The 26,608-nt window shown below is 47.6% G+C and overlaps 1 protein-coding gene across 1 annotated transcript; it reads right to left on the bottom strand.

The window, feature by feature from the left end:
- Positions 1 to 1,267: 1,267 nt before the first annotated feature.
- Positions 1,268 to 26,608, bottom strand: LOC117506001 (synaptotagmin-11-like). The gene is made up of 4 exons (XM_034165545.1): positions 26,211 to 26,608; positions 3,988 to 4,922; positions 3,783 to 3,903; positions 1,268 to 1,709 (listed from the first exon to the last, which is right to left on the bottom strand). The coding sequence occupies exons 1-4, from the start codon at positions 26,242 to 26,244 to the stop codon at positions 1,399 to 1,401; spliced, it is 1,401 nt and encodes a 466-aa protein (XP_034021436.1). The 5' UTR covers positions 26,245 to 26,608; the 3' UTR covers positions 1,268 to 1,398.

Below are 26,608 nucleotides of genomic sequence, written 5' to 3'. Positions count from 1 at the left end.
GAAGTTTTAAAAAAAGTAGATCCTTCCATATAAGACAAGAAAAAGGTGCAGATGCAAACTGACGTAAATCCACAAATTACAGTTGGCGCGCACAATGCATGCTGGGAGAGTGTCTTCTCTCTCACGTCTCGGCAGCGTCCCGGATGTGATGACAGTTTTGCGGAGGGCTAAATTTTAGCTGTAAATTTGTCATTTTTAAATGAAGATTTCTCTGTTGAATGACAGATCTGGGCTTGCAGATTTACTTTACTACATTCAGAAGGATCTTATGTGTAAATATAAGTCATTTTTTGGTCCAAAGATCTGACTGCATTTATTTCAATGCAGGTCTACTTTAAATTGTTCGTAGGTGTGCGAGTGGGTGTGAATGTGTTTGTTTGTCTATTTGTGGTCCCGTGACAGACTGGTGTCCTGTCGTGGGTGAACCCCGCCTCACGCTCTATGAATCCCCGATAGGCTCCAGCCCCCCACGACCCTTAATTGGACATTAAGCAGTTGGAGTGTGTGTGCGTGTGTGTGTGCGTCTGTGTGTGTGCTTGACTAAATCACCATGCAGCCCGATTTCAGGCTCTGTGGCTCAAAGCCTTTATGACATCAGAGAGCCAAATGATCAGTTATGAAATTTATTGTCCAACATTATTAAAATTGATTAGTTCCAGAAAAGCATAATTTAGTCAATTATTTATTGTGATCTGATGCTACTAACCGTTTTTTTTAATCTGGAGATGAGAAGCACAAACGTCTACAGGTTATCACCATGACGATCACGGACCTCCACCCGACGTGATGAGTTCGACCCCCTGACACATTACAGACACATGGATTCATTCTTCTGTTGTGGTTCACAGAAAACATGTGAAAGTCTCACGTGAGTCCAGCATCTGACAGACAGAAACAGATCGGACTCACCGTCAGACAGGAAGAAGCACAAACACGGCCGGCGGCGGCGTCATGTGTTGAACCCACAGATCGCGTGACGCCGTCACCGAGTCCTTCATCTGACTGGATGGATTCTGTGTCATTAATGACGTGGGGTTTTTTTGGACAGACATGCTGCGAGCTGCAAGATGATGGCAGGAGATGGTGCTATTCTTTATTTACGAGTATTTTGCATTCGATTGTGTCCTGTCTACGTCAGAATCACCAGAGGAGACGTGATCACATCCTACAAATGAAAAAAAACACTTTCCTCAAACACTCAATCCATCTGTGTGAGTGGGTTTCTTATTTTTAAGTCCTTTTAATGTTTTTGTTTTCATTTACAGACTGTGTGTGTGTGTGCGTGTGTGTGTGCGTGTGTGTGTGTGAGAACATGCTGTACACTGAGTCTTTATTTTCCCAGCATCCTCCCCTCTGCAAGTCCCAGCAGGTAGGTGACGTGGGCACGTGCATGACTCTTCAGTATTCGCTCAGGTTGTGCCACTTGGAGATCTGCCGGCGAGGGTTTTCACAGACCTCCAGCCAGTGGGAGGCGCCGGAGGGGGAGGGGCTGTGCAGGCCGAGCAGCAGGCGGCCCAGGACTTCGTTCTTGGTGGTCCGATCAAAGTCGACAACCAGGAACTCCACAGAGATCTCGGGCAGCAGCTCGGGTGGGATGTCGTAGATGAAGGACTCGCTGAAGACCGGGTTGAGCGTGCACTTCTTCACGTGCGTCTTCTTCTTGGCGATGCGCTTGCGTCCGTAAAAGATGTTGACCTTCACGTACGGGTCTGCAGAGAGAAGATGAGCACGTTTGTCCTGACACACAACACAAACGTTTCAAAGTGATTCCAGGCTGTTTGGGGCAATGATGTCACAAAGCTTAAAAAGCTTTATGTAGCCCCTCCTCCTCTCTGTGCACATTTTGAATCAAAATCACACATTCACAAATGATTAGCAGCTGATGCTTTGATGCACATGAGATTTTTACACGTCGTCAACCGCTGACTGAGTCCAGAACTGCCATCATGGCTCAGCCTGTGGGCCTCGTGGCGTCACGCTCCATCTGTGCTCACGCCGCTTTCTGCTCTTTGAATCTTTCTCTACAACATAAATGATGCTTCATAGATTCTAACTGCTTTAGAAAACAGAAACACTCGAGGAAAGTACAAACTGATACTAAAGCACAGTTCTCCAGCAAATGTACGACAGACATTAAACATCACAACACGCCGGGTTTTCTAAACCGGCGAACGAGGCCCTGCGCTGTCACATTGAGCATGCAAAGTGTTGCACACTACTTTGTATCCCTTTATTTTGAAAAGCTAGCCTCATGCACAAACGTGCCAAATTCAGTGACAGGTTGTGTGACGGTGTGCCGCTCCACACGGTGGAGCTCTGAAATAAAGTTACTTGGAGAACATGACCTGCAGACATCCAATAAGATACACTCTTGTCAAGGACGGTCAAAGAGACCTTAGAAATCTGTTCTGTATTCTCACCTTTCCAGAAAAAATAACCCCTCAGGTAGCCTCACAATGCACCACTTTCAATTTTCAAACGCGCCACATCGTCGTCCCCTGGCCCCCTGCACAGAGGGTATTTAGATCTCAGACCTCCCGTTCTCTCTTGGTGACTACAGAGTTCACTTGGAAACAGGATGTAACTGTTGATACGTTCCAGCTTACTGCTGTGGACAGGACTTGCACCTGGACAACACCTCGGTACAGTTCAGGACATGTTGAAATCTCAAGTGTCTGTTTCCAGCAATCAAATCTTATCGCACAAAGACAAGCTGCCAGAGTCCTGCAGCAGCCTGTCCTGTATGGACACGATCTCCAGGCTGTGGCCTGAGGTGCATCTCTGTGATGATGCCGTGGTCACAGACGCTGACGTCATTTACCTGAAATTTCACTGATACAGCACAAAGACGTGCACAAACACCTGCAATGTTTATTGTCCACTTAGTGAGCATCGCCAACAGGTTGTTCTCCACAATCAGGAGATAACTGTACCGTCTCAGTGCTAACGGTGGGTAAATGCATTGTGTCATAGTTACTAATACCTGAAACATCACTGTTTTCAGAGAAAGAAGAGAAGAAACGAGGTGAGGACAAGAAAAGAAGAGCACAGAGAAGAGGTGATAAAAGAGTGGAGTCAAGACCTAAACTTGAACCCTGAACATTAAAACCATTAAACCAAATCAAATCAAATCAATTTTATTTATATAGCGCCAAATCACAACAAACAGTTGCCCCAAGGCGCTTTATATTGTAAGGCAAAAGCCATACAATAATTACAGAAAAACCCCAACGGTCAAAACGACCCCCTGTGAGCAAGCACTTGGCGACAGTGGGAAGGAAAAACTCCCTTTTAACAGAAAGAAACCTCAAGCAGAACCAGGCCAAGACGTTCCATGTCAGAGCAGCTCATTAAATTTATGCAAACGTTGACTTTTTCGGTGAAGTGTTCAGAGCCTCGTAGTGTGATGGAGACCAGCAGGAGGCGCTGTGCATGTGGTAGTCAACAGGCCTCACTCCCCTGACAGCTAAAGGATACTCTGGCCACTCAGACCAGCGCCCCGGTTTTTAGCCGACTGGTCAGTGTCTACCTCCCACACCGGAGCAAGTGGGAGGAGTCAATAACAACACAGATGAGAGACAGTACAGCCGCTACAGCAGCGTCAACTCCGCAACAAGACGTGAAAATCAAAGTGGCGCCTGTTGTGGCAACAGTCCACCTACTTTAGTTTTAGAGAAACCTGTGGATGTTCCTCCACACGTCAGAATGATTTGCATTTTATCAGGTTGTTCTGTGTGTAAAAACTCTTACAGTGAAAGCGGGTTTTGAACCTGTGGACTCACTTGCTGACAGGCCGGTGATGTCCATCTTTGGGAGGTGTCGGGCCTTCAGGACGACCACACTGAGACGGTGGGACACGGGCTGGTAGGACACAGACGCCAGCAGTTCTCCACGACTCTCACACTAAAATCACAAAGACTGGGTTACCTCCAGCTGAAGATGATCTCCATTAGTCACTGAACTAGTCCTGATGGAACCAGTTCTCACCTGCATGTTCCTCTTGATGATCTGCTGGCTGAGATGAACTCGGCCCGTACTCGGGTCAACGTCCTTCAGTGGCACCACAGCCTCCCCGATGACATCATCCCGGGCAAAGCGGTCGAAGCTGAGGACCAGAAAATGCAGCGTGAGCTCAGGCAGGGTGCTGTAGGCCACACCGTAGAAGGTGAAGGTTTCGTCAAACAGTGGGTCCAGGGTCTTCCGCAGCACACGGGTCTTGACGCGGTGCTTCTTCTCTGGCAGGATGGTCATCTTCACATAGGGGTCAGAGCATCCTGCCTGCTCGTCCATGGCTGGGAGACCCCGGGCCCCTACAATGGTCACCACCAGGGCTTTTTTGGGAAAGTTATAGTCCACAGTCAGGTTTATGGTGCCCAGGACGGGCTCAGGCTCAGGCTCAGGCTCAGGCTCAGATGAAGCTGGGGTGAACGGTGACACGGTCTTGCTGCTGCTCTGACTGCTGCTGGCTGAGCTGCTCTCCAGGCAACAGTAGTCAGCCTGAACTGGAAGAGCCCTCTCCAACCTGACCTGATCCTGGACCGGACCAGGATCACCAGGGGGGACCAGATGGCTCATCTGTAGCTGCCCTGGGACATCCAGGATGTTGTTCTCTTCATCGACCAACACCATGCCCCTTCCTGCAGCAGGACAGGACCGGTCGCCGTCACGGTCGGCTCGCCGCATGCTGCGCACAATCCGCTTGCTGCTGCTGAGAGATTCTGGGTAAATGCTGATACCCTTCAACATGTGGATGAACTTGTAGGGTGGGTCCTCAGGATCACAGTAGCGGTCACTGTGGAGCTTGTAGCGCCCAGTGACACGTAGGTAGTGGCGCTGGCAGAAAGACCAGAGCAGAGCCAGAAACACCAGAATCAACACCAGAATTCCTGCGCCCAGGAAGCCCGCCAGGACTGGAGGCATGGCTGAGACACACAGAGAGACAAACGGTTACACTCACCCTCCACCAGCGAGCGATCAGCAATTAACTGCTTAACTATTTTTGGTTATGCCTGAAGCCCAAAAAGCAGGACAGAAACAGAGAAGGCCCATTCCGCGTTACAGTTCAGACACACATTCTGATGATAAATATGACTACAACTTTTAATTGCTCAGAGTTTCCATCATGTTGAAACAATGTATGTGGTCCTGGGTCAGTACGCTTTCATGGAAAGTTAAGAAAAATCTCTGTCCCTTTGGCAACTTTTTTAGCTACAGCCTCATTTTCAGTGTTACGTGAGTTACATTCAGAGAAAAATGAAATGTCACTTTTTAAAAATCCGTAAAATCTGCAAAGTGCGTCACTGAGTGCATTTCTCTTAGTTATGATTTGAATATCCAATACATCAATTTGTCATATCAGGTACTGTTGGGGATTTAAGTAATACTGAAATCTTGTAATGGGGAATTACTGCATTACGAAAAAAAAGTTACATGCGTTATGCGTTCAAAGTGGGTATGAAGAAATGAATTTCTGGGATATTTTATGAACACTGAGTGATTTGCCTTTCTTGAAAACAAATATTTTTCACAAAATAAAGTGGTTTAGGAGTCCTTTTTCTGGTGCACTCAGACAGGAAGCCATTTATACCAAGGGAACTACAAGAAACCATTTTTACTGAGACCAGTTTCTGATTTGAAACCTTGTTTTTGAGCAAGGAAGAATATTTCTTGACACAACTTCTAGGGAGGAACAGAGTGGGAGGAGCCCAAGAAGACCAACAGAGAGGACCGATTCTCAGCATCAGTCAGTTTTATTCAGACAAGGAAGTTTGGCTTCTTTTAAACTTCTGGTGTTGTGAATTATGGCACCAGAGAGAGCAGAGAAGTAGGCCTAGTGAAGGTACTAGCGTCAGGTATCATTTCAGTTTTCAGTTCATTTTATTTATACAGTGCCAAATCACACCAAAGCTGCCTGAAGGTGCTTCATATGAGTAAGGTCTAACCTTACCAACCCCAAGAGCAAGAACACAGGCGACAGTGGAAAGAAACCCCCCCTGATGATACTGAGGAAGAAACCTCAAGCAGGCCAGACTCAAAGGGGCGACCCTCTGCTTGGGCCATTCAAACAGAAAGTTTTTACCAAGCTGAAGAAACAGGACACAAGAAAAACAGAATAGCATCAAAAACAAAGTGCATTATTGAGGTGAGCACACAGTCACTGACGCCACAAGCAGGGCATCGTGAGATCAGTCCAGCACCCTGGTGTGCAGGACCAGCGTCCATCCATCACCTCATCAGCTTCACTCTCATAAAAGTTGTCTTAATGGAAGACTGCATTCCAAAAGTAGACTGCAGTTGCTCAGAGAGGTCACTCTCAGTCAGGAGGTCCACAGGCTGCTACATCAGCTTCTGCCAGCGCATCTCGTTGTCAGTGATGGAGTTTTCCAGGAGAGGTGATTAGCGGTCCATGGCTCTGGCACTGACTTAAGTATAATGAAACTGCCAGAAACGGAAAGTGATGGTGGACCCCATGTCATTCAAAATGAACCTGGAATGTTTTCAGAAAGTAGGAACGGTTCTAGCAGATTCGAGTTGGAACAGGGGGCGAGGAAGACATTTTCTGTGAATTCAATACTGATGTATAAATCAAACGTCATCATGCAGAAAAGCAAAAATCACTAAAGAAATCACAACGATTATCAGTCTTTTCTGTGAAAAATGACCTTCAAATTTTCATGATACACATAAAGTTATGTGCGTTACACGTTTCAGGCAAATTTCCATCAGTAAAATATGAAAATCTCAGTGATTTCTTTGATTCATATTGTTTGTTGACCCATTCTACCTGAAGAGAAACACGGGCCAAATATGATCAGTTTTTTCTTCTACATACAGAAAAGGGTCATTTTTGTTACCTGCTTTACACAGACAACAACCTAAATGTTTATGTGAATTTATTCAGAACTCGTCAATGAGTCAGACACTGACTGATTTCATTGATTAGCGTGTGCCTCTTACTCGGTAAAAGACTGTGTGACTCCGTATATTTTGTGTTGGAAATGATAATAAAGTGAGAAAACATTATTTTGTCCCTTTTTTTTCTAATCTTGAAAGTGGCTTAATTTGATGATGTGGACAGATGGCGTAAGTGACAAATCAAACTAGTTATAATTTCCTACTGGTTTAGATTTCCAAGTTTCCAAAAAAAAAAAAAGTATCCCAGGGACAGAATTCAAATTTTTTTTTTGACCCAGGACCACTTTGGCTGGAATAACCCAGAAATACAAGACTGTTAAGTGATTGGAGAGTTTTTCGAAAATGAGAAATCGGGGCTCCGTGCCCCCTTGTTTTAGCTGTGTGCCCCCTTGTTTTGGCTGTGTGCCCCCTTGTTTTGGCTGCGTGCCCCCTTGTTTTGGCTGCGTGCCCCCTTGTTTTGGCTGTGTGCCCCCTTGTTTTGGCTGCGTGCCCCCTTGTTTTGGCTGTGTGCCCCCTTGTTTTGGCTGCGTGCCCCCTTGTTTTAGCTGTGTGCCCCCTTGTTTTGGCTGCGTGCCCCCTTGTTTTAGCTGTGTGCTGCCTTGTTTTGGCTGTGTTCCCCCTTGTTTTAGCTGCGTGCCCCCTTGTTTTAGCTGCATGCCCCTTGTTTTAGCTGCATGCCCCTTTTTTTTAGCTGCATGCCCCTTGTTTTAGCTGTGCGCCCTCCTTGTTTTGGTTGCGCGCCCCCTTGATTTAGCTGTGCGCCCCCCTTGTTTTGGCTGCGTGCCCCCTTGTTTTAGCTGCATGCCCTTTGTTTTAGCTGTGCGCCGCCTTGTTTTAGCTACATGCCCCCTTGTTTTAGCAGCCCGCCTCCTTGTTTTAGCTGCATGCCCCTTGTTTTAGCTGTGTGCCCCCCTTGTTTTGGTTGCGTGCCCCCTTGTTATAGCTGCGTGCCTCCTTGTTTTAGCTGCGTGCCTCCTTGTTTTGGCTGCGTGCCTCCTTGTTTTGGCTGTGCACCCCCTTGCGAAAATGCAGATTGCTTAAGTGTTATTCCTAGGATACAGCTTCCCCTTGGCAATTGATTCTTCCATAAATACACAACATTAATTCCAGAAAATAAAAGCCCGTTCGTAATAAATAGAGCGCATTTTCCCCCCAAAATACTAAAAACATAGAAAAATGACAGTACAAATGTGTAAACATGTCCGATTTCATGCAGCTTCCATGCTCTGTTGTTGTTCCGGTGTCCCGTCGATTTGAGGCTAATGTCGAGATGAGGTGCGTCACGCTACTGCGCATGTGCACATCGCTCTACCCCGGACTTGAAGACGTCACCCGTCGAGATGACGTGCCTCGCGCAACTGCACGTGGAGATGATGTAACTCGCTCGATGTGCAACTGCACATGCGTATTTTGTTTTTTTGTTTTTCCGTCAAAGTTTTTTTATTAATTGTATTCAGTGTATTTATAGCCTAGTAAGTAAAACATTTTCTGTATTTTACGTTAGGTGCATAAATGTATGTATATGTATATTTTGCCTGTCAAAATAAGCTAACTCCAGCTTATAAATACTTACCGTTTCATAGTGAATAGATTTTATACATTACTACAGGGTGATGAGTGTGAAGTTGGAAATTGAAGGGGTGATGATGAATATCATCAGTGCATATGCCCCACAGGTTGGTTGGGAGATGAAGGAGAAGGAAGATTTCTGGAGTGTGTTAGATGAGGTGGTGGAGAGTGTGCCCAAGCATGAAAGAGTGGTGATAGGAGCGGACTTCAATGGCCATGTTGGTGAAGGGAACAGAGGTGATGAGGAAGTAATGGGTAGATATGGTATCAAGGATAGGAATGGGGAAGGACAGATGGTAGTTGATTTTGCAAAAAGGATGGAAATGGCTGTGGTGAATACCTACTTTAAGAAAAGGGAGGAGCACAGGGTAACATATAAGAGTGGAGGAAGGTGCACACAGGTGGACTACATTCTTTATAGGAGATGCAAGCTAAAAGAAATCAGAGACTGTAAGGTGGTAGCAGGAGAGAGTGTCACTAGACAGCATAGGATGGTTGTTTGTAGGATGACTTTAGAGGTAAAGAAGAAGAAGAGAGTGAGAGCTCAACAAAGGATCAGATGGTGGAAGCTGAAGGAGGAAGACTGTTGTGTGAAATTTAGCCAGCAGGTGAGAGAAGCACTGGTTGGAGGGGAAGCAATTTTGGACAACTGGAAAAGTACTGCAGATGTGGTGAGGGAGACAGCTAGGACAGTACTGGGTATGACATCTGGACAGTGGAAGGAAGACAAGGAGACTTAGTGGTGGAATGAAGAGGTCCAGGAAAGAATAAGGAGAAAGAGGTTGGCGAAAAAGTTTTGGGATAGTCGGAACGTCGAAAGAAAGTAGACAGGAGTACAAGGAGATGCGGCGTAAGGTGAAAAGAGAAGTGGCAAAAGCAAAGGAAAAGGCATATTGCGAGCTGTACTGTTGTGAAAGTGTAGGAACACGGACCCACAACAGGGGGCGCAAATGAACGGACAATGGAGGAAGTCAAATAACAACACTTTACTGTTGTGAATAAGCACAACAAACACAGCAGATTACAATAATAGACAAAGAAGTCAATTCACAAAATGTGTCACGTGGGCAGGCTCGAAGATAAGAGACGTCTGTCCAAAGCAGAACCGGAACCATACGATTTCCTCTGCCACCGAGCCCCGGGAATACTGGAGCCGCCAAGTCCCGAACTCCCAGGTGGCCACTGCCTCCGCTTGTCGGATCTGGTACTGCTGGCGAGGAACAAAAACAGTTAAATGTGGGTGCGTTTGCACCCAGCAACACGTATGGTGGGAAAACCACCTCCACCTCTCGTCGGAAGAAATGTCTGCTATCCAACGCACAAGGTAACAAAGTATTAATGTCAGAAAGACAAAACAGTCGGCTGAGTACTTTACCTCCTTGGTAGAACGATATCTCGGCAAAGAGGTGGAGATGTCGTCTTGCTGATATACCACTGCAGATCAGATGATTGGTGACAGCTGTCGTAGGTGATAAGTGACAGCTGTCACCCCGGCTGCTCCTGTGAGGCGGCAGCGCCCTCTGGTGCCTGGAGCCCGCACTCCAGGCAGGGCGCCCTCTGGTGGTGGTGGGCCAGCAGTACCTCCTCTTCAGCGGCCCACACAACAGGACCCCCCCCTCCAGGCTTGTCCGGGTGGCGGCGGTAGAAATTGGCCAGGAGGGCCAGGTCCAGTATGAAGCTCCTCTTCACCCAGGAGTGTTCTTCGGGTCCGTACCCCTGCCAGTCCACCAAATACTGGAAGCCCCGGCCCATCCTACGGACATCCAAGAGCCGGCGCACAGTCCAAGCCGGCTTGCCATCGATGATCCAGGCAGGAGGCGGTGCCGGACCCGGAGCACAGAGGGGTGAGGTGTGATGCGGCTTTATCCGGGACACATGGAAAACAGGATGGATCCGCAGTGAGGCCGGAAGCTGAAGCCTCACTGCGGCTGGACTGATGACCTTGAGGATCTTGAAGGGACCGATGTAACGATCCTGCAGTTTAGGGGAGTCCACTTTTAGGGGAATGTCCTTTGTTGACAACCACACCTCCTGCCCTGGCCGATACGCAGGGGCAGGGGTCCGCCGACGGTCTGCATGGGCTTTTGCCCTCGTCCGGGCCTTTAGCAAAGCAGAACGACGCCCAACGGCACTTCCGCAGGTGGGCCTGGACCGAGGGCACACCGACCTCTCCCTCAACCAGCGGAAACAACGGGGGCTGGTACCCCAGACACACCTCAAAAGAGGAGAGGCCGGTGGCTGAAGACACCTGGCTGTTATGGGCATACTCGATCCAGGCCAAATGGGTACTCCAGGCCGCCGGGTGCGCGGCCGTCACGCAGCGCAGGGCCTGTTCCACCTCCTGATTGACCCGTTCTGCTTGCCCGTTGGTCTGAGGATGATACCCGGACGAGAGACTCACCGTGGCCCCCAGTTCCCGGCAGAAGCTCCTCCAGACTTCCGAGGAGAACTGGGGACCGCGATCGGAGACAATGTCTGTTGGGAATCCCATGCAGCCGGACGACGTGGTGGACCAGGAGGTCCGCTGTCTCCTGGGCAGTCGGGAGCTTCGGGAGGGCCAGGAAGTGGGCCGCCTTGGAGAATCGGTCCACTATCGTGAGGATGGTGGTGTTGCCCTGGGACGGCGGGAGGCCCGTGACAAAATCCAGGCCAATGTGGGACCAGGGGCGATGAGGCACAGGCAGCGGCTGGAGTAGTCCCGATGCCCTGCGGTGGTCAGCCTTGCCCCTGGCACAGGTGGTGCAGGCCTGGATATAATCCCGGACGTCAGCCTCCAGGGACGCCCACCAGAAGCGCTGCCGAACAACTGCCACGGTTCTACGCACCCCCGGATGACAGGAGAACTTGGAGCCGTGACAGAAGTCCAGGACTGCAGCCCTGGCCTCTGGTGGGACGTAAAGTTTGTTCTTCGGCCCAGTTCCGGGATCCGGGCTCCGTGCCAGGGCCTCCCGGACGGTTTTCTCTACGTCCCAGGTGAGGGTGGCCACGATAGCGGACTCCGGGATGATGGGTTCCGGTGGATCCGACAACTCCGTTTTGACTTCGTCTTCATGCACCCGGGACAAGGCATCTGATCTCTGGTTTTTGGTCCCGGGGCGGTAGGTGATCCGGAAGTCAAAACGGCCGAAGAACAGTGACCAGCGGGCTTGCCTGGGGTTCAGCCGCTTGGCGGTCCTGATATACTCCAGGTTCCGGTGGTCAGTGAAAACCGTGAATGGCACGGACGTTCCCTCCAACAGATGTCTCCACTCTTCAAGAGCCTCTTTCACCGCAAGGAGTTCTCGATTGCCGACGTCATAGTTCCGTTCGGCCGGGGTCAACCTGGGGGAAAAATAGGCACACGGGTGAAGGACCTTATCGGCCTCTCCGCTCTGGGAAAGCACAGCTCCTATCCCTGAGTCCGAGGCGTCCACTTCAACCACAAACTGGCGACTAGGATCGGGCTGCACCAGAACAGGTGCAGACGAGAAGCGCCGTTTCAACTCCTTGAACGCGGCATCGCACCGATCCGACCAGGTGAAGGGGACTTTTGGAGAGGTCAGGGCTGTCAGATGGGCTAACTACCTGACTGTAGCCCTTAATGAACCTCCTGTAGAAATTTGCAAAGCCGAGGAACTGTTGCAGCTTCCTACGGCTGGTGGGTTGGGGCCAGTCTCTCACCGCCGCAACCTTGGCCGGATCAGGAGCGACGGAGTTGGGGGAGATGATAAACCCCAGGAAGGACAAAGAGATGCGGTGAAACTCACACTTCTCGCTCTTCACAAACAGCCGGTTCTCCAACAACCGCTGCAGGACCTGACGTACATGCCGGACATGAGTCTCAGGATCTGGAGAAAATATGAGTATATCGTCTAGATATACTAAGAAGAATCGGTGCAGGAAATCCCGCAAGACATCATTAACTAATGATTGGAATGTCGCGGGGGCGTTTGTAAGGCCGAACGGCATGACCAGGTACTCAAAGTGACCCAAGGGGGTGTTAAATGCCGTCTTCCACTCGTCTCCCTTCCGGATCCGAACCAGGTGATACGCATTTCTAAGATCTAGCTTAGTGAATATCTGGGCTCCATGCAGGGGCGTGAACACTGAATCCAACAAGGGCAACGGGTATCGATTACGAACCGTGATTTCGTTCAGCCCCCTATAATCAATGCATGGACGAAGTCCGCCGTCTTTTTTACCCACAAAAAAGAAACCTGCACCCATCGGGGAGGTGGAATTCCGGATCAACCCGGCGGCTAAAGAGTCCCGGATGTAGGTCTCCACTGATTCGCGCTCAGGTCATGAGAGGTTGTACAGCCTGCTGGACGGGAACTCAACGCCTGGAACCAAATCAATGGCACAATCGTACGGACGGTGCGGGGGAAGGGTGAGTGCCAGATCCTTACTGAACACATCCACAAGGTCATGGTACTCCACCGGCACCGTCCCAAGATTGGGCGGGACTCTGACCTCCTCCCTAGCCTGGGAACCGAGAGGAACCGAGGAACCTAAACATACCCGATGGCAGGTCTCGCTCCACTGAACCACTACCCCGGACGGCCAATCGATCCGGGGATTGTGTTTTAACATCCAGGGGAACCCGAGAATCACACGGGAGGTGGCAGGGGTCACAAAAAACTCGATCTCCTCCCGGTGGTTCCCTGACACCACCAGAGTTACTGGTGGTGTCTTATGTGTGATTAGAGGGAGTAGGGAGCCATCTAGTGCCCGCACCTGCACAGGTGAAGTAAGCGCCACCAGAGGGAGCCCTGCCTCCCTGGCCCATCTGCTGTCTAGCAGATTCCCTTCAGAGCCCGTGTCCACCAGTGCTGGGGCCTGCAGGGTTAAATCCTCATAAAGGATTGTAACTGGGAGTCGTGTGGCAATATGGGTATGTCCCACGTGAATGTCTTGGCCCACCCCTAGCCAGTTTCTAGGGGCGGGCGTTGGTGTTTAACCGCTCGGGGCAGTCCCTCACTTGATGCTCTATTGAGCCACAAACAAAGCACGCTCCGCGGACCAGCCTCCTCTCTCTATCTGGTGGCCTAAATGTGGCCCTGCTCGTGTCCATAGCTTCATCAGCAGGGGGAGCTGTAACCACACGGAGCGTAGAGGCCGTGGAGCGTGGGGAGGGCGGAACTCGGTCGGAACCGGAAGGGAGAGGGACGGCGCGTGCCCGGCCACGCCCTTCGTCTCGTTCCCGACGGCGTTCTTCTAACCGATTGTCTAATCGTATAACGAGATCAATAAGCCCGTCTAAATCCCGCGGTTCGTCCTTGGCCACCAGGTGCTCCTTCAGGACCAACGACAGTCCGTTTACGAAGGCGGCACGGAGGGCAGTGCTATTCCAGCCGGACCTCGCAGCCGCGATGCGGAAGTCGACTGCATAAGCAGCTGCGCTCCGGCGCCCCTGTCTCATTGACAGCAGCACGGCTGAAGCGGTCTCTCCTCTATTTGGGTGATTGAACACTGTTCTGAACTCCCTCACAAACCCATCATATGTCAGAAGGAGCCGTGAATTTTGCTCCCAGAGCGCTGTAGCCCAAGCGCGTGCCTCACCGCTAAGCAGATTAATCACATAAGCTATCTTACTAGCATCAGTCGCGTACATGACGGGACGTTGTGCGAAGACGAGCGAACACTGCATAAGAAAGTCCGCGCACGTCTCCACACAACCCCCGTACGGCTCTGGAGGGCTTATGTATGCTTCAGGGGAAGGTGGGAGGGGTCGTTGAACGACCTGTGGAACGTCACTGTTGCGCACAGGATCGACAGGAGGGGGAGCCACAGCAGCGCCCTGAGGGCGCGCTTCCACCTGCGCGGCGAGAGCCTCCACCTTGCGGTTAAGGAGGACGTTCTGCTCGGTCATTAGATCCAACCGAGCCGTAAAAGCGGTGAGGATTCGCTGCAGCTCACCGATCATTCCTCCTGCAGACGCCTGTGCGCCCTGCTCTTCCATTGGCCGTTCAACAGCCGGTTGACGCCCCTCGGGGTCCATGACGTTGGCCGAGATATCCTGTTGTGAAAGTGTAGGAACACGGACCCACAACAGGGGGCGCAAATGAACGGACAATGGAGGAAGTCAAATAACAACACTTTACTGTTGTGAATAAGCACAACAAACACAGCAGATTACAATAATAGACAAAGAAGTCAATTCACAAAATGTGTCACGTGGGCAGGCTCGAAGATAAGAGACGTCTGTCCAAAGCAGAACCGGAACCACACGATTTCCTCTGCCACCGAGCCCCGGGAATACTGGAGCCGCCAAGTCCCGAACTCCCAGTTGGCCACTGCCTCCGCTTGTCGGATCTGGTACTGCTGGCAAGGAACAAAAACAGTTAAATGTGACGTATGGTGGGAAAACCACCTCCACCTCTCGTCGGAAGAAATGTCTGCTATCCAACGCACAAGGTAAAAAAGTATTAATGTCAGAAAGACAACACAGTCGGCTGAGTACTTTACCTCCTTGGTAGAGCGATATCTCGGCAAAGAGGTGGAGATGTCGTCTTGCTGATATACCACTGCAGATTAGATGATTGGTGACAGCTGTCGTAGGTGATAAGTGACAGCTGTCACCCCGGCTGCTCCTGTGAGGCGGCAGCGCCCTCTGGTGCCTGGAGCCCGCACTCCAGGCAGGGCGCCCTCTGGTGGTGGTGGGCCAGCAGTACCTCTTCTTCAGCGGCCCACACAACATGTACAAGAAGTTGAATAGTAAGGACGGAGAAAAGGACTTCTACCGATTGGCCAGACAAAGGGACAGAGCTGGAAAGGATGTGCAGCAGGTTAGGGTGGTAAAAGATGCACATGGTAATGTGCTGACAAGTGAGGAATGTGTGCTGAGAAGGTGGAGGGAATATTTTGAAGAGTTGATGAATAAAGAAAATGAGCGAGAGAAAAGGCTGGATGATGTGGTGAGAGTAAATCAGGAAGTACAAGAGATTAGCAAGGAAGAAGTGAGGGCTGCTATGAAGAGGATGAAGAGTGGAAAGGCAGTCGGTCCAGATGACATTCCAGTGGAGGCATGGAAATGTCTAGGACAGATGGCAGTAGAGTTTCTAACCAGATTGTTTAATAAAATCTTGGAAAGTGAGAGCATGCCTGAGGAGTGGAGATGAAGTGTGCTGGTTTCTATTTTCAAGAACAAGGGTGATGTGCAGAGCTGCAGTAACTACAGAGGCATAAAGCTGATCAGCCACAGCATGAAGTTATGGGAAAGAGTAGTAGAAGCTAGGCTTAGAAAACAGGTGAAGATCTGTGAGCAGCAATATGGTTTCATGTGGAGAAAGAGCACTACAGATGCAATGTTTGCTCTGAGAATACTGTTGGAAAAGTACAGAGAAGGACAGAAAGAGTTACATTGTGTGTTTGTGGACTTAGAAAAAGCTTATGATAGGGTGCCAAGAGAAGAGTTGTGGTATTGTATGAAGAAGTCTGGAGTGGCAGAGAAGTATGTTAGGGTAGTGCAGGACATGTACAAGAATAGTGTGACAGCGGTGAGATGCGCAGTCGGAATGACAGACTCATTCAAGGTGGAGGTGGGATTACACCAAGGATCAGCTCTGAGTCCTTTCTTGTTTGCAGTGGTGATGGACAGGTTGATGGATGAGATCAGACAGGAGTCCCCATGGACTATGATGTTTGCAGATGACATTGTGATCTGTAGTGAGAGTAGAGAGCAAGTTGACTCTAGTCTAGAGAAGTGGAGATATGCTTTGGAGAGAAGGGGAATGAAAGTCAGTAGAAGCAAGACTGAGTACATGTGTGTGAATGAGAGGGAGCCCAGTGGAATAGTGCAGTTACAAGGAGTAGAAGTGGTGAAAGTAGATGAGTTTAAATATTTGGGGTCAACTGTTCAAAGTAATGGAGAGTGTGGTAGAGAGGTGAAGAAGAGAGTGCAGGCAGGGTGGAGTGGGTGGAGAAAGGTGGCAGGAGTGATTTGTGACCGAAGAATATCAGCAAGGGTGAAGGAGAAAGTTTACAAAACAGTAGTGAGACCAGCTATGTTGTATGGTTTAGAGACAGTGGCACAACAAAAAGACAGGAGGCAGAGCTGGAGGTGGCAGAGCTGAAGATGTTGAGATTCTCTTTGGGAGTGACGAGAATGGACAAGATTAGGAATGAACATATCAGAGGGACAGCTCAGGTGGGACGGTTTGGAGACAAAGTCAGAGAGGCGAGATTGAGATGGTTTGGACATGTGCAGAGGAGGGACCCAGGGTATACAGGGAGAAGGATGCTGAGGATGGAGCCACCAGGCAGGATGAGAAGAGGGAGACCAAAGAGGAGGTTCATGGATGTGCTGAGAGAGGACATGCAGGTGGTTGGTGTGACAGAGGAAGATACAGAGGACAGGGTGAGATGGAAACGATTGATCTGCTGTGGCGACCCCTAACGGGAACAGCCAAAAGACAAAGAAGACTACGTTCGGATGAACAATTTATACATTTACTTGCCCATCAAAATAACCGAACTTCGTCAAGTAATTTTTTCAGTGCACACATATGCAGTTACGTGAGGAACCTCATCTCGACGACGCACCTCATGTTGACAGAACACCAGTCCTTCAAGAAGCCTCAGAATGCCCCATTCTGACCTCAAATTTTCAAAGGCTCCTCAGGAGGGCCCTATTCCTTACCATCCCCCCCAACTCGGTTGTGCTGCTCCCTCGCCTCTGCTGTCACCCCCTTACTAAATTGTCCTAGAAACCCCCTGATGATCTATCTGTTTTACATCTATAATCAGATGTAGAACTGAGAAGCTGCTGTTCTGGTTTTAAAACAGGTTTTTACAATCTGTGTTTCCCGTCATGTCCACAAACATTTTAACGTATTTGTTGGGCAGCAGAAACATTTTACTGCAGTGTTTCTGGGTTTGCCCCACATACGTCCTACCTATATATCGCCATTTTTAGTTACTTACTCTATGACAGTTTTAACAATAAAACTAAAACATCAGCCAATTAAAATCTTTCTAGTCCCAAGTCAAAAGTTGAACCCAAACAATCTAAACATGTTCAAAAATGTCACACTTCCCCTTTAAGGTAAAAAACAGGGGAAAAAAGAATGCTGTCTTGCTTTCCAAAATGCAACATATAACTAGTGAGCTCCATTAACTCACATGAGTTGGGGTCCACAAAATCGGACCGCGAGTTATCTGAAACCGCAAGTTCATTAAGTTGAACAAAAAAACTGAAATCAGCTTATTTTACCATATTACAAATATACTCAACAAAAATATAAACGCAACACTTTTGGTTTTGCTCCCATTTTGCATGAGATGAACTCAAAGATCTAAAACTTTTTCCACATACACAATATCACCATTTCCGTCAAATGTTGTTCACAAACCAGTCTAAATCTGTGATAGTGAGCACTTCTCCTTTGCTGAGATAATCCATCCCACCTCACAGGTGTGCCATACCAAGATGCTGATTAGACACCATGATTAGTGCACAGGTGTGCCTTAGACTGTCCACAATAAAAGGCCACTCTGAAAGGTGCAGTTTTGTTTTATTGGGGGGGATACCAGTCAGTATCTGGTGTGACCACCATTTGCCTCATGCAGTGCAACACATCTCCTTCGCATCATCCGTGAAGAGAACACCTCTCCAACATGCCAAACGCCAGCGAATGTGAGCATTTGCCCACTCAAGTCGGTTACGATGACAAACTGGAGTCAGGTCGAGACCCCGATGAGGACGACGAGCATGCAGATGAGCTTCCCTGAGATGGTTTCTGACAGTTTGTGCAGAAATTCTTTGGTTATGCAAACCGATTGTTTCAGCAGCTGTCCGAGTGGCTGGTCTCAGACGATCTTGGAGGTGAACATGCTGGATGTGGAGGTCCTGGGCTGGTGTGGTTACACGTGGTCTGCGGTTGTGAGGCTGGTTGGATGTACTGACAAATTCTCTGAAACGACTTTGGAAGACGGCTTATGGTAGAGAAATGAACATTCAATACACGAGCAACAGCTCTGGTTGACATTCCTGCTGTCAGCATGCCAATTGCACGCTCCCTCAAATCTTGCGACATCTGTGGCATTGTGCTGTGTGATAAAACTGCACCTTTCAGAGTGGCCTTTTATTGTGGGCAGTCTAAGGCACACCTGTGCACTAATCATGGTGTCTAATCAGCATCTTGATATGGCACACCTGTGAGGTGGGATGGATTATCTCAGCAAAGGAGAAATGCTCACTATCACAGATTTAGACTGGTTTGTGAACAATATTTGAGAGAAATGGTGATATTGTGTATGTGGAAAAAGATTTAGATCTTTGAGTTCATCTCATACAAAATGGGAGCAAAACCAAAAGTGTTGCATTTATATTTTTGTTGAGTGTAGTTTTGACCATTTGAAGCGTGATTCCTTCTTGGAGGATGATGATTTCTTCATCTGGAGTGCGTTCAGAATCTTTATTTCCTCCTCCATCTGCTGCAGGTCACCAATGACGGCTTCGTACGTGCAGCGGGAGCGTGTATAAATTCTGGCCCAATCCGGCAGTAAGGATCTAAAGAGTCGCATTTAAAAACTTTGAATCATCAGGAATATTCCTGGCAGAATCGTCCGCCCTCATCGCTGACCTACAGGAGGAAGAAGTCATCGTCCAGAATCGTCCGCACTGATGATCCATCCCAAAAACGATCAAATCAAAATGGACTTTTAGACAGTAGTCTAAATTTTCGGGGCCCTTAACTTCACCGTGACTAAAACTGAATCGCGACTCACATGAGCGTGAGTTAACGGCGCTCACTGTACATCTTAGTCAGGGATGGCTCCGGCAATGACGGCACCTTTAAAAATGTCCCCACACCATCATATTTTCAACTTCTGGCCACTAGGGGGTGTAGTTTATTATTTACTGTAATTCAGAGGCTGCTGTGATAATAATGTTGCAACGTAACCATCAGTAATAATGTCTGTGACATGTTCCACAGCAAAATAGAGGTCATACTCTGAGATCGCACCACTGCCATGATAAAGACTATTAACAAAAACCCTGGCTTTTGGTAGCTACGTGAGCAGCTATGCTGCCACAGGCGGCACAAGCCTTCATGCACTTTTACTAACAGCAACATTTAAATATAATATTACAACCCCTGAATCAGAAAACGTTGGAACGACATGGAACATGTAAATTAAGAAAACATCCACAGTGATTCTACTTTTACTTTGACTTCTATTTAACTGCAGATGGGAAGAAAAAAACAACAACAACGTTCCTCAAAGAAAGACTGGAGGGATTTGCACACAGTGCAAAATATCATTAAACATCAAGGAGTCTGCAGGAAATTTCAGTTCGTAAAGGACGCAAACCTAAGATGAACACCTGTGATCTCTGATCCCTCAGTCTGCACTTCATCAGGAAAAGTCATACATCAATAGCTAATATAACCACATGGTGACAGGATTACTTTGATAAACCCTTGTCAAACACAACAATATGGAGTTACAGTCACAGATGCCACTTAAAACTAGTGCTGAAACATTTAATCCAGTAACTTGAATAATTTGATACAAAAAAAATGTTCCAGGCAAATTCATTTCCTCGAGGCTTCCTTTTATTCCTACCACCAAAGTGTTCCGTAAACACACTGTAGTACTACAACCCCAATTCCAATGAAAAACCACAAAAGTACGTTTTATCCGATTTCTCAATTAATGAACACTTGATTCCAAAAATGTTCAGCAGCTGCAGCCTGAGTTAAAACTTTACTGTGCAAAAAAGAAACCGTATGTAAACCTTGTCCAGAGGCGGCTGTTGGACAGTATGTCCTCTTTCTATTTGATAACTTCTTAACTCCTCTGGGATGCCACTGTTCTTTTCTTACCAGGCTACACAGACAAAACAGTTTTGATATGACACATACCATTTCAGACATAAAATGCGAGCAGTCAGCACATATACATGTAGAATGTAACATTTTTCTACCAATCACATAACTTTACTGATCCAAGCGCAGGGCATCGGCCCACCCATCTGGGTGCAAGGTCGAGTGCAGGCGGAAGACGGAGGGAGAGCGCCGGGCGAGGGCAGCTTGCAAGCTGTCGTAGCAACTCTCTCTTCAGTGAAGCCATCTCTTATTATGACATCTAAAATTGAAGTCCATTTCCTGTTGGTCTCTGAGCCTTCTGACTTTGCACTAAACTACCGGGAGGCGGGAAAACCTCCAACACTGCACTGATGTTTCAGGGCTCAGAGGGATCTGGGTCGGACCATCACACCGTGGAAACGTGTGCTGTGGTCAACTTTCCAGATCTTTTTTTGGAAGAAATGAACACCATGTGATCTGGACCAAAGATGAAAAGGACCATCCAGACTGTTATCAGCAACAAGTCCAAAATCCAGGGTCTGTCCTGGTCTGGGGTCGTGTCAGTGTCCTCATTAAAAGTCATTTACACTCTGTGATGCAGCTTTAATTCAGAAAAATTGACTGAGATTTTACAGCAACATGTGCTGCCATCAAGAACACATCGTTTCCAGAGACGTCTGTGTATTAATCATCAACATCAATTTCATCATCAGTTTTATTTATATAGCGCCAAATCACAACAAACAGTTGCCCCAAGGCGTTTTATATTGTAAGGCAAGGCCATATAATAATTACGTAAAAACCCCAATGGTCAAAACGACCCCCTGTAAGCAAGCACTTGGCGACAGTGGGAAGGAAAAACTCCCTTTTAACAGGAAGAAACCTCCAGCAGAACCAGGCTCAGGGAGGGGCAGTCTTCTGCTGGGACTGGTTGGGGCTGAGGGAGAGAACCAAGAAAAAGACATGCTGTGGAGGGGAGCAGAGATCAATCACTAATGATTAAATGCAGAGTGGTGCATACAGAGCAAAAAGAGAAAGAAACAGTGCATCATGGGAACCACCCAGCAGTCTAAGTCTATAGCAGCATAACTAAGGGATGGTTCAGGGTCACCTGATCCAGCCCTAACTATAAGCTTTAGCAAAAAGGAACGTTTTAAGCCTAATCTTAAAAGTAGAGAGGGTGTCTGTCTCCCTGATCTGAATTGGGAGCTGGTTCCACAGGAGAGGAGCCCGAAAGCTGAAGGCTCTGCCTCCCATTCTACTCTTACAAACCCTAGGAACTACAAGTAAGCCTGCAGTCTGAGAGCGAAGCGCTCTATTGGGGTGATATGGTACTATGAGGTCCCTAAGATAAGATGGGACCTGATTATTCAAAACCTTATAAGTAAGAAGAAGAATTTTAAATTCTATTCTAGAATTAACAGGAAGCCAATGAAGAGAGGCCAATATGGGTGAGATATGCTCTCTCCTTCTAATCCCCGTTAGTACTCTAGCTGCAGCATTTTGAATTAACTGAAGGCTTTTCAGGGAAGTTTTAGGACAACCTGATAATAATGAATTACAATAGTCCAGCCTAGAGGAAATAAATGCATGAATTAGTTTTTCAGCATCACTCTGAGACAAGACCTTTCTAATTTTAGAGATATTGTGTAAATGCAAAAAAGCAGTCCTACATATTTGTTTAATATGCGCTTTGAATGACATATCCTGATCAAAAATGACTCCAAGATTTCTCACAGTATTACTAGAGGTCAGGGTAATGCCATCCAGAGTAAGGATCTGGTTAGACACCATGTTTCTAAGATTTGTGGGGCCAAGTACAATAACTTCAGTTGTATCAGAGTTTAAAAGCAGGAAATTAGAGGTCATCCATGTCTTTATGTCTGTAAGACAATCCTGCAGTTTAGCTAATTGGTGTGTGTCCTCTGGCTTCATGGATAGATAAAGCTGGGTATCATCTGCGTAACAATGAAAATTTAAGCAATGCCGTCTAATAATACTGCCTAAGGGAAGCATGTATAAAGTGAATAAAATTGGTCCTAGCACAGAACCTTGTGGAACTCCATAATTAACCTTAGTCTGTGAAGAAGATTCCCCATTTACATGAACAAATTGTAATCTATTAGACAAATATGATTCAAACCACCGCAGTGCAGTGCTTTTAATACCTATGGCATTAAAGGCATTATTAATGAACAAAACAATACAAAACCACATTCTGCACACATTACAAAGACACGGCTGCAGGAGAAGAGGAGACAGGTACTGGACTCATGTCTCCAGACACAAAAAATGGAATGATAACCTCATACTTTTACACACTTCATCCCATATTTGGTGATGTATCAGGTGTCATGTTTCTCACTGTGGTTGTTAGCTTCAGTTGCTAGCTAGTGGGAAAACACACGCCACTCCAGTAGGTGGAAGACACATTTTTTGATTAATCTGGTGCATAAAATTCATAAGATTTTTTTCATGGTTATGAGTTATTGTCCACACAAGCTGATGGGAAACAAATTCAACTGTGCTGCAGTCATCAGCACGTGCGTGTGACCCTGTGACCGGAGCAGGCAGTGACACCATCTGTATGCATCATGTCAGCAGCCTTCCGTTAATCTGATTTTCACTCAGGAATGTCAGACAGACATATTGTTTTGTTTCTGTCAAAAACACTGAGCTGTCAGGACAAATCACCAGCTGCCAATCAGGAACACAAAGGGCATTGTGGGTAAGAAATTGCTGCTTTCAAACTGACATAATCACGGCTGAACTGGATTCTTTCTAACATCGGGCACCGAGTCCACACGATCCGAAAAACTACCAACGTTTCATCTTCAAATCATTTATTTTGTCCAAAACCAAAACAATTTAAATTTTTAGCAAAATGAAATGGAGTGAAAAATGTTTAGAAGCTGTGAGCCATCTGTGCACTGTCTGTGCACTGTCTGTGCGCTGTCTGTGCGCTGTCTGTGCGCCGTCTGTGAGCCATCTGTGCGCTGTCTGTGAGCCGTCTGTGAGCCATCTGTGCGCCGTCTGTGCGCCGTCTGTGAGCCGTCTGTGAGCCATCTGTGTGCCATCTGTGTGCTGTCTGTGCACTGTCTGTGAGCCGCCTGTGAGCCGTCTGTGCGCTGTCTGTGAGCCGTCTGTGCGCTGTCTGTGAGCCATCTGTGCGCTGTCTGTGTGCCACCTGTGCGCCGTCTGTGAGCCGTCTGTGCACTGTCTGTGTGCCGTCTGTTTTATACCCAGTTATGACACACAGTTAGTGTCCTCAGTTCCCAAACGCTTGAGTGTTGTTAGAAGGAAAGGTGATGTAACACAGTGGGAAACATACCACTGTCCCAGCTTTTTGAAACGTGTTGCAGGCATCCATTTCGAAATGAGCAAATATTTGCACAAAACAATAAAGTTTATCAGTCTGAACGTTAAATATCTTGTCTTTGTGGTGTATTCAATTAAATATAGGCTGAAGAGGATTTGAAAATCATTGGATTCTGTTTTTATTTAAATTTTACACAACATCCCAACTTCATTGGAACTGGGATTGTAACACAACTTTCAATAATTACTACTTTTCAAAAAAAAAAATATTTAGGGATCTCTGGAGATGCCCAACTTCTCCAGAACAAAACTCAAACCTGACATTCTGTGATGATGTAATTCCAACATCAGTCCAGAGGTCTGTGGACTCAGCCAATGGGTACTACAGGTCACAAGCACTGCGGCCTCAGTGGCTGTTGAGGCAAAAACCTGGGCGTGGGAGGAGTTTACAGAGGCCATGGAGAAGGACTTTCAATCAGCCTCACAGATGTTTTAGCAAACTGTCAGCAAAGGGAGGCTGTTCTTAGTCCAGGCTGTCCTGGACTAAGGATATCGTCCGGTGGTGGAAACAACACTTTGAGGACCTCCCCAACCCAGCCAATGTGACCTCCTTAGAGGAGGCGGGGATGGAAGACTCAGGCGGATCTGATGCCATCAACCGAGTCCCATCTTATCTTAGGGACCTCGTAGTACCATATCACCCCAATAGAGCGCTTTGCTCTCAGACTGCAGGCTTACTTGTAGTTCCTAGGGTTTGTAAGAGTAGAATGGGAGGCAGAGCCTTCAGCTTTCAGGCTCCTCTCCTGTGGAACCAGCTCCCAATTCAGGTCAGGGAGACAGACACCCTCTCTACTTTTAAGATTAGGCTTAAAACTTTCCTTTTTGCTAAAGCTTATAGTTAGGGCTGGATCAGGTGACCCTGAACCATCCCTTAGTTATGCTGCTATAGACGTAAACTGCTGGGGGGTTCCCATGATGCACTGTTTCTTTCTCTTTTTGCTCTGTATGCACCACTCTGCATTTAATCATTAGTGATTGATCTCTGCTCCCCTCCACAGCATGTCTTTTTCCTGGTTCTCTCCCTCAGCCCCAACCAGTCCCAGCAGAAGACTGCCCCTCCCTGAGCCTGGTTCTGCTGGAGGTTTCTTCCTGTTAAAAGGGAGTTTTTCCTTCCCACTGTAGCCAAGTGCTTGCTCACAGGGGGTCGTTTTGACCGTTGGGGTTTTACATAATTATTGTATGGCCTTGCCTTACAATATAAAGCACCTTGGGGCAACTGTTTGTTGTGATTTGGCGCTATATAAATAAAATTGATTGATTGATTGATTGAACCGAGTGAAAGTCACAGAAGCAGTCAAAATACTCCTCAATGGCAAGTTGTTGGAGCGGACGAGATCCATCCTGAGGTGCTGAAGTGTCTGGATGATGTTGGGCTGTCATGGCTGACAGGCTCGTGCATTGTTGTAATGAAGTCAGGGACATGGGCAAACTGGGGTGGTGGTCCCCATCTTTAAAAAAGGGGACTGTAGAGTGTGTTCCAGTCACAGAGGAGTTCTGGGAAAGTCTACACCAGGGTCCGAGAGAGGACACTGAGACCGTCAGTCCAACCTTGGACTCAGGAGACTGAAAGCTGTACAACAAAATAAAATCCTGAGTGTCTAAATGTTTCATAATATTTGAAATATCAAATATGAAATGTAACATTAATGTTATATTTCTGTGAAAAACTGCAGCTGGACATCAGTCAACAGACACAGCAACTGACAAAAAACAAGATTATCTGTTTATTTCAATGAAGTTTCAGTGAAAGTTTCAATGAAAATTCAGTGAATATTTTGGTGTTGAAGATAAATAATGATGGAAATAATCCAGAGCATTTAGCAAAAACAGTTGTTTATACTATGATTTTACACTGATTACATTTTACTTTCAGACATGGTGATGTCAGATTTTTTCCTGTTAAATTTGGATTAAAAACACACAGAAAAATGCTCAGAGGTTAAAAACGAGATCATTTCTCTTTAAACGACTTAACGAGCTGCTTCTTTTCACTCTGTAACGTTTTTGTTGTGTCCGTAACGAGTCAGCTGTCCGTAAAACAAAGACATAAAAAGCTTACAGACATGACGTCATCCCTAACCCACCCGGCGCGCACGCGCCCAGGCAGCAGACGGTGCGGGAGCGCGTGAACGCCGTGTTACTTATTTCGATTATTTCATGTTTTAGCTTCATTTTAATTGATGTTTTTTTTATTATTATTATTATTATTAACAGTGATTCAGTCGCGTTCGTGACGTCATCCAGCCCACTACGGTACCGTCTCATGAACACACAAAACGCTTTGCTCGAAAACATCAGCTGTAAAATACATGAAAAAATTTTTTGAATTAAAATCGTAATAAAATTTGTGCCGTTAAATCTGACGGACTCATTTACCCCCCCCCCCCCCCCCCCCCCGCAAAAAAATAAATAAATAAATAAAAGCCCAGGGTGTGATGATGGATGAACACATGAAGTCTGCGTGTCGTTGGGGATGAATGATGGGTTTTTTTTTTTGTTTGTTTGTTTGTTTTTTTAAAGACGTTAATTTTGTGAATCGTTGCGGATTCTCACCGTAGGCGGGTCTCAGCCCGGTCAGCTCCGCCATTTTCTGAGGAGGCGACGAGGCGGGAACGACAGCCAACCAGCAGCGACTCAGCGTACGCGAGCGACGGCGAAACCAGCTGGCGCCAGCGGGAAAAGTCGGGCCGAAGGAGACAGCGGGCGCGCCTCTCACTGCGCGGGAAGCTCGGCCTTCATGTGACCGCGGAGGAGAGCCGCGCGAGCCGCTCGGTGATGCTCCGCTGGAGGATGCAGCGAGTCTGCGCGGAGGAGCTCCGCGGAGGAGAGACGGCGCAAAGACCGTCTGAGGGGAGCGAGGGCTCACTGTGCGAACTGTGGAGTGCTGCGTATCCTCCCTCAGAAGCGAGATGACAGAATGAGCCCTTGCTTTCCTCAGACGATCTTTGTGC

This window comes from Thalassophryne amazonica, unplaced genomic scaffold (genome assembly GCF_902500255.1).
Source record: "Thalassophryne amazonica unplaced genomic scaffold, fThaAma1.1, whole genome shotgun sequence".
Taxonomy (NCBI): domain Eukaryota; kingdom Metazoa; phylum Chordata; class Actinopteri; order Batrachoidiformes; family Batrachoididae; genus Thalassophryne; species Thalassophryne amazonica.
The sequence above is the reverse complement of the archived record's forward strand: the minus strand, read 5'-3'. Positions and strand labels throughout refer to the sequence as shown.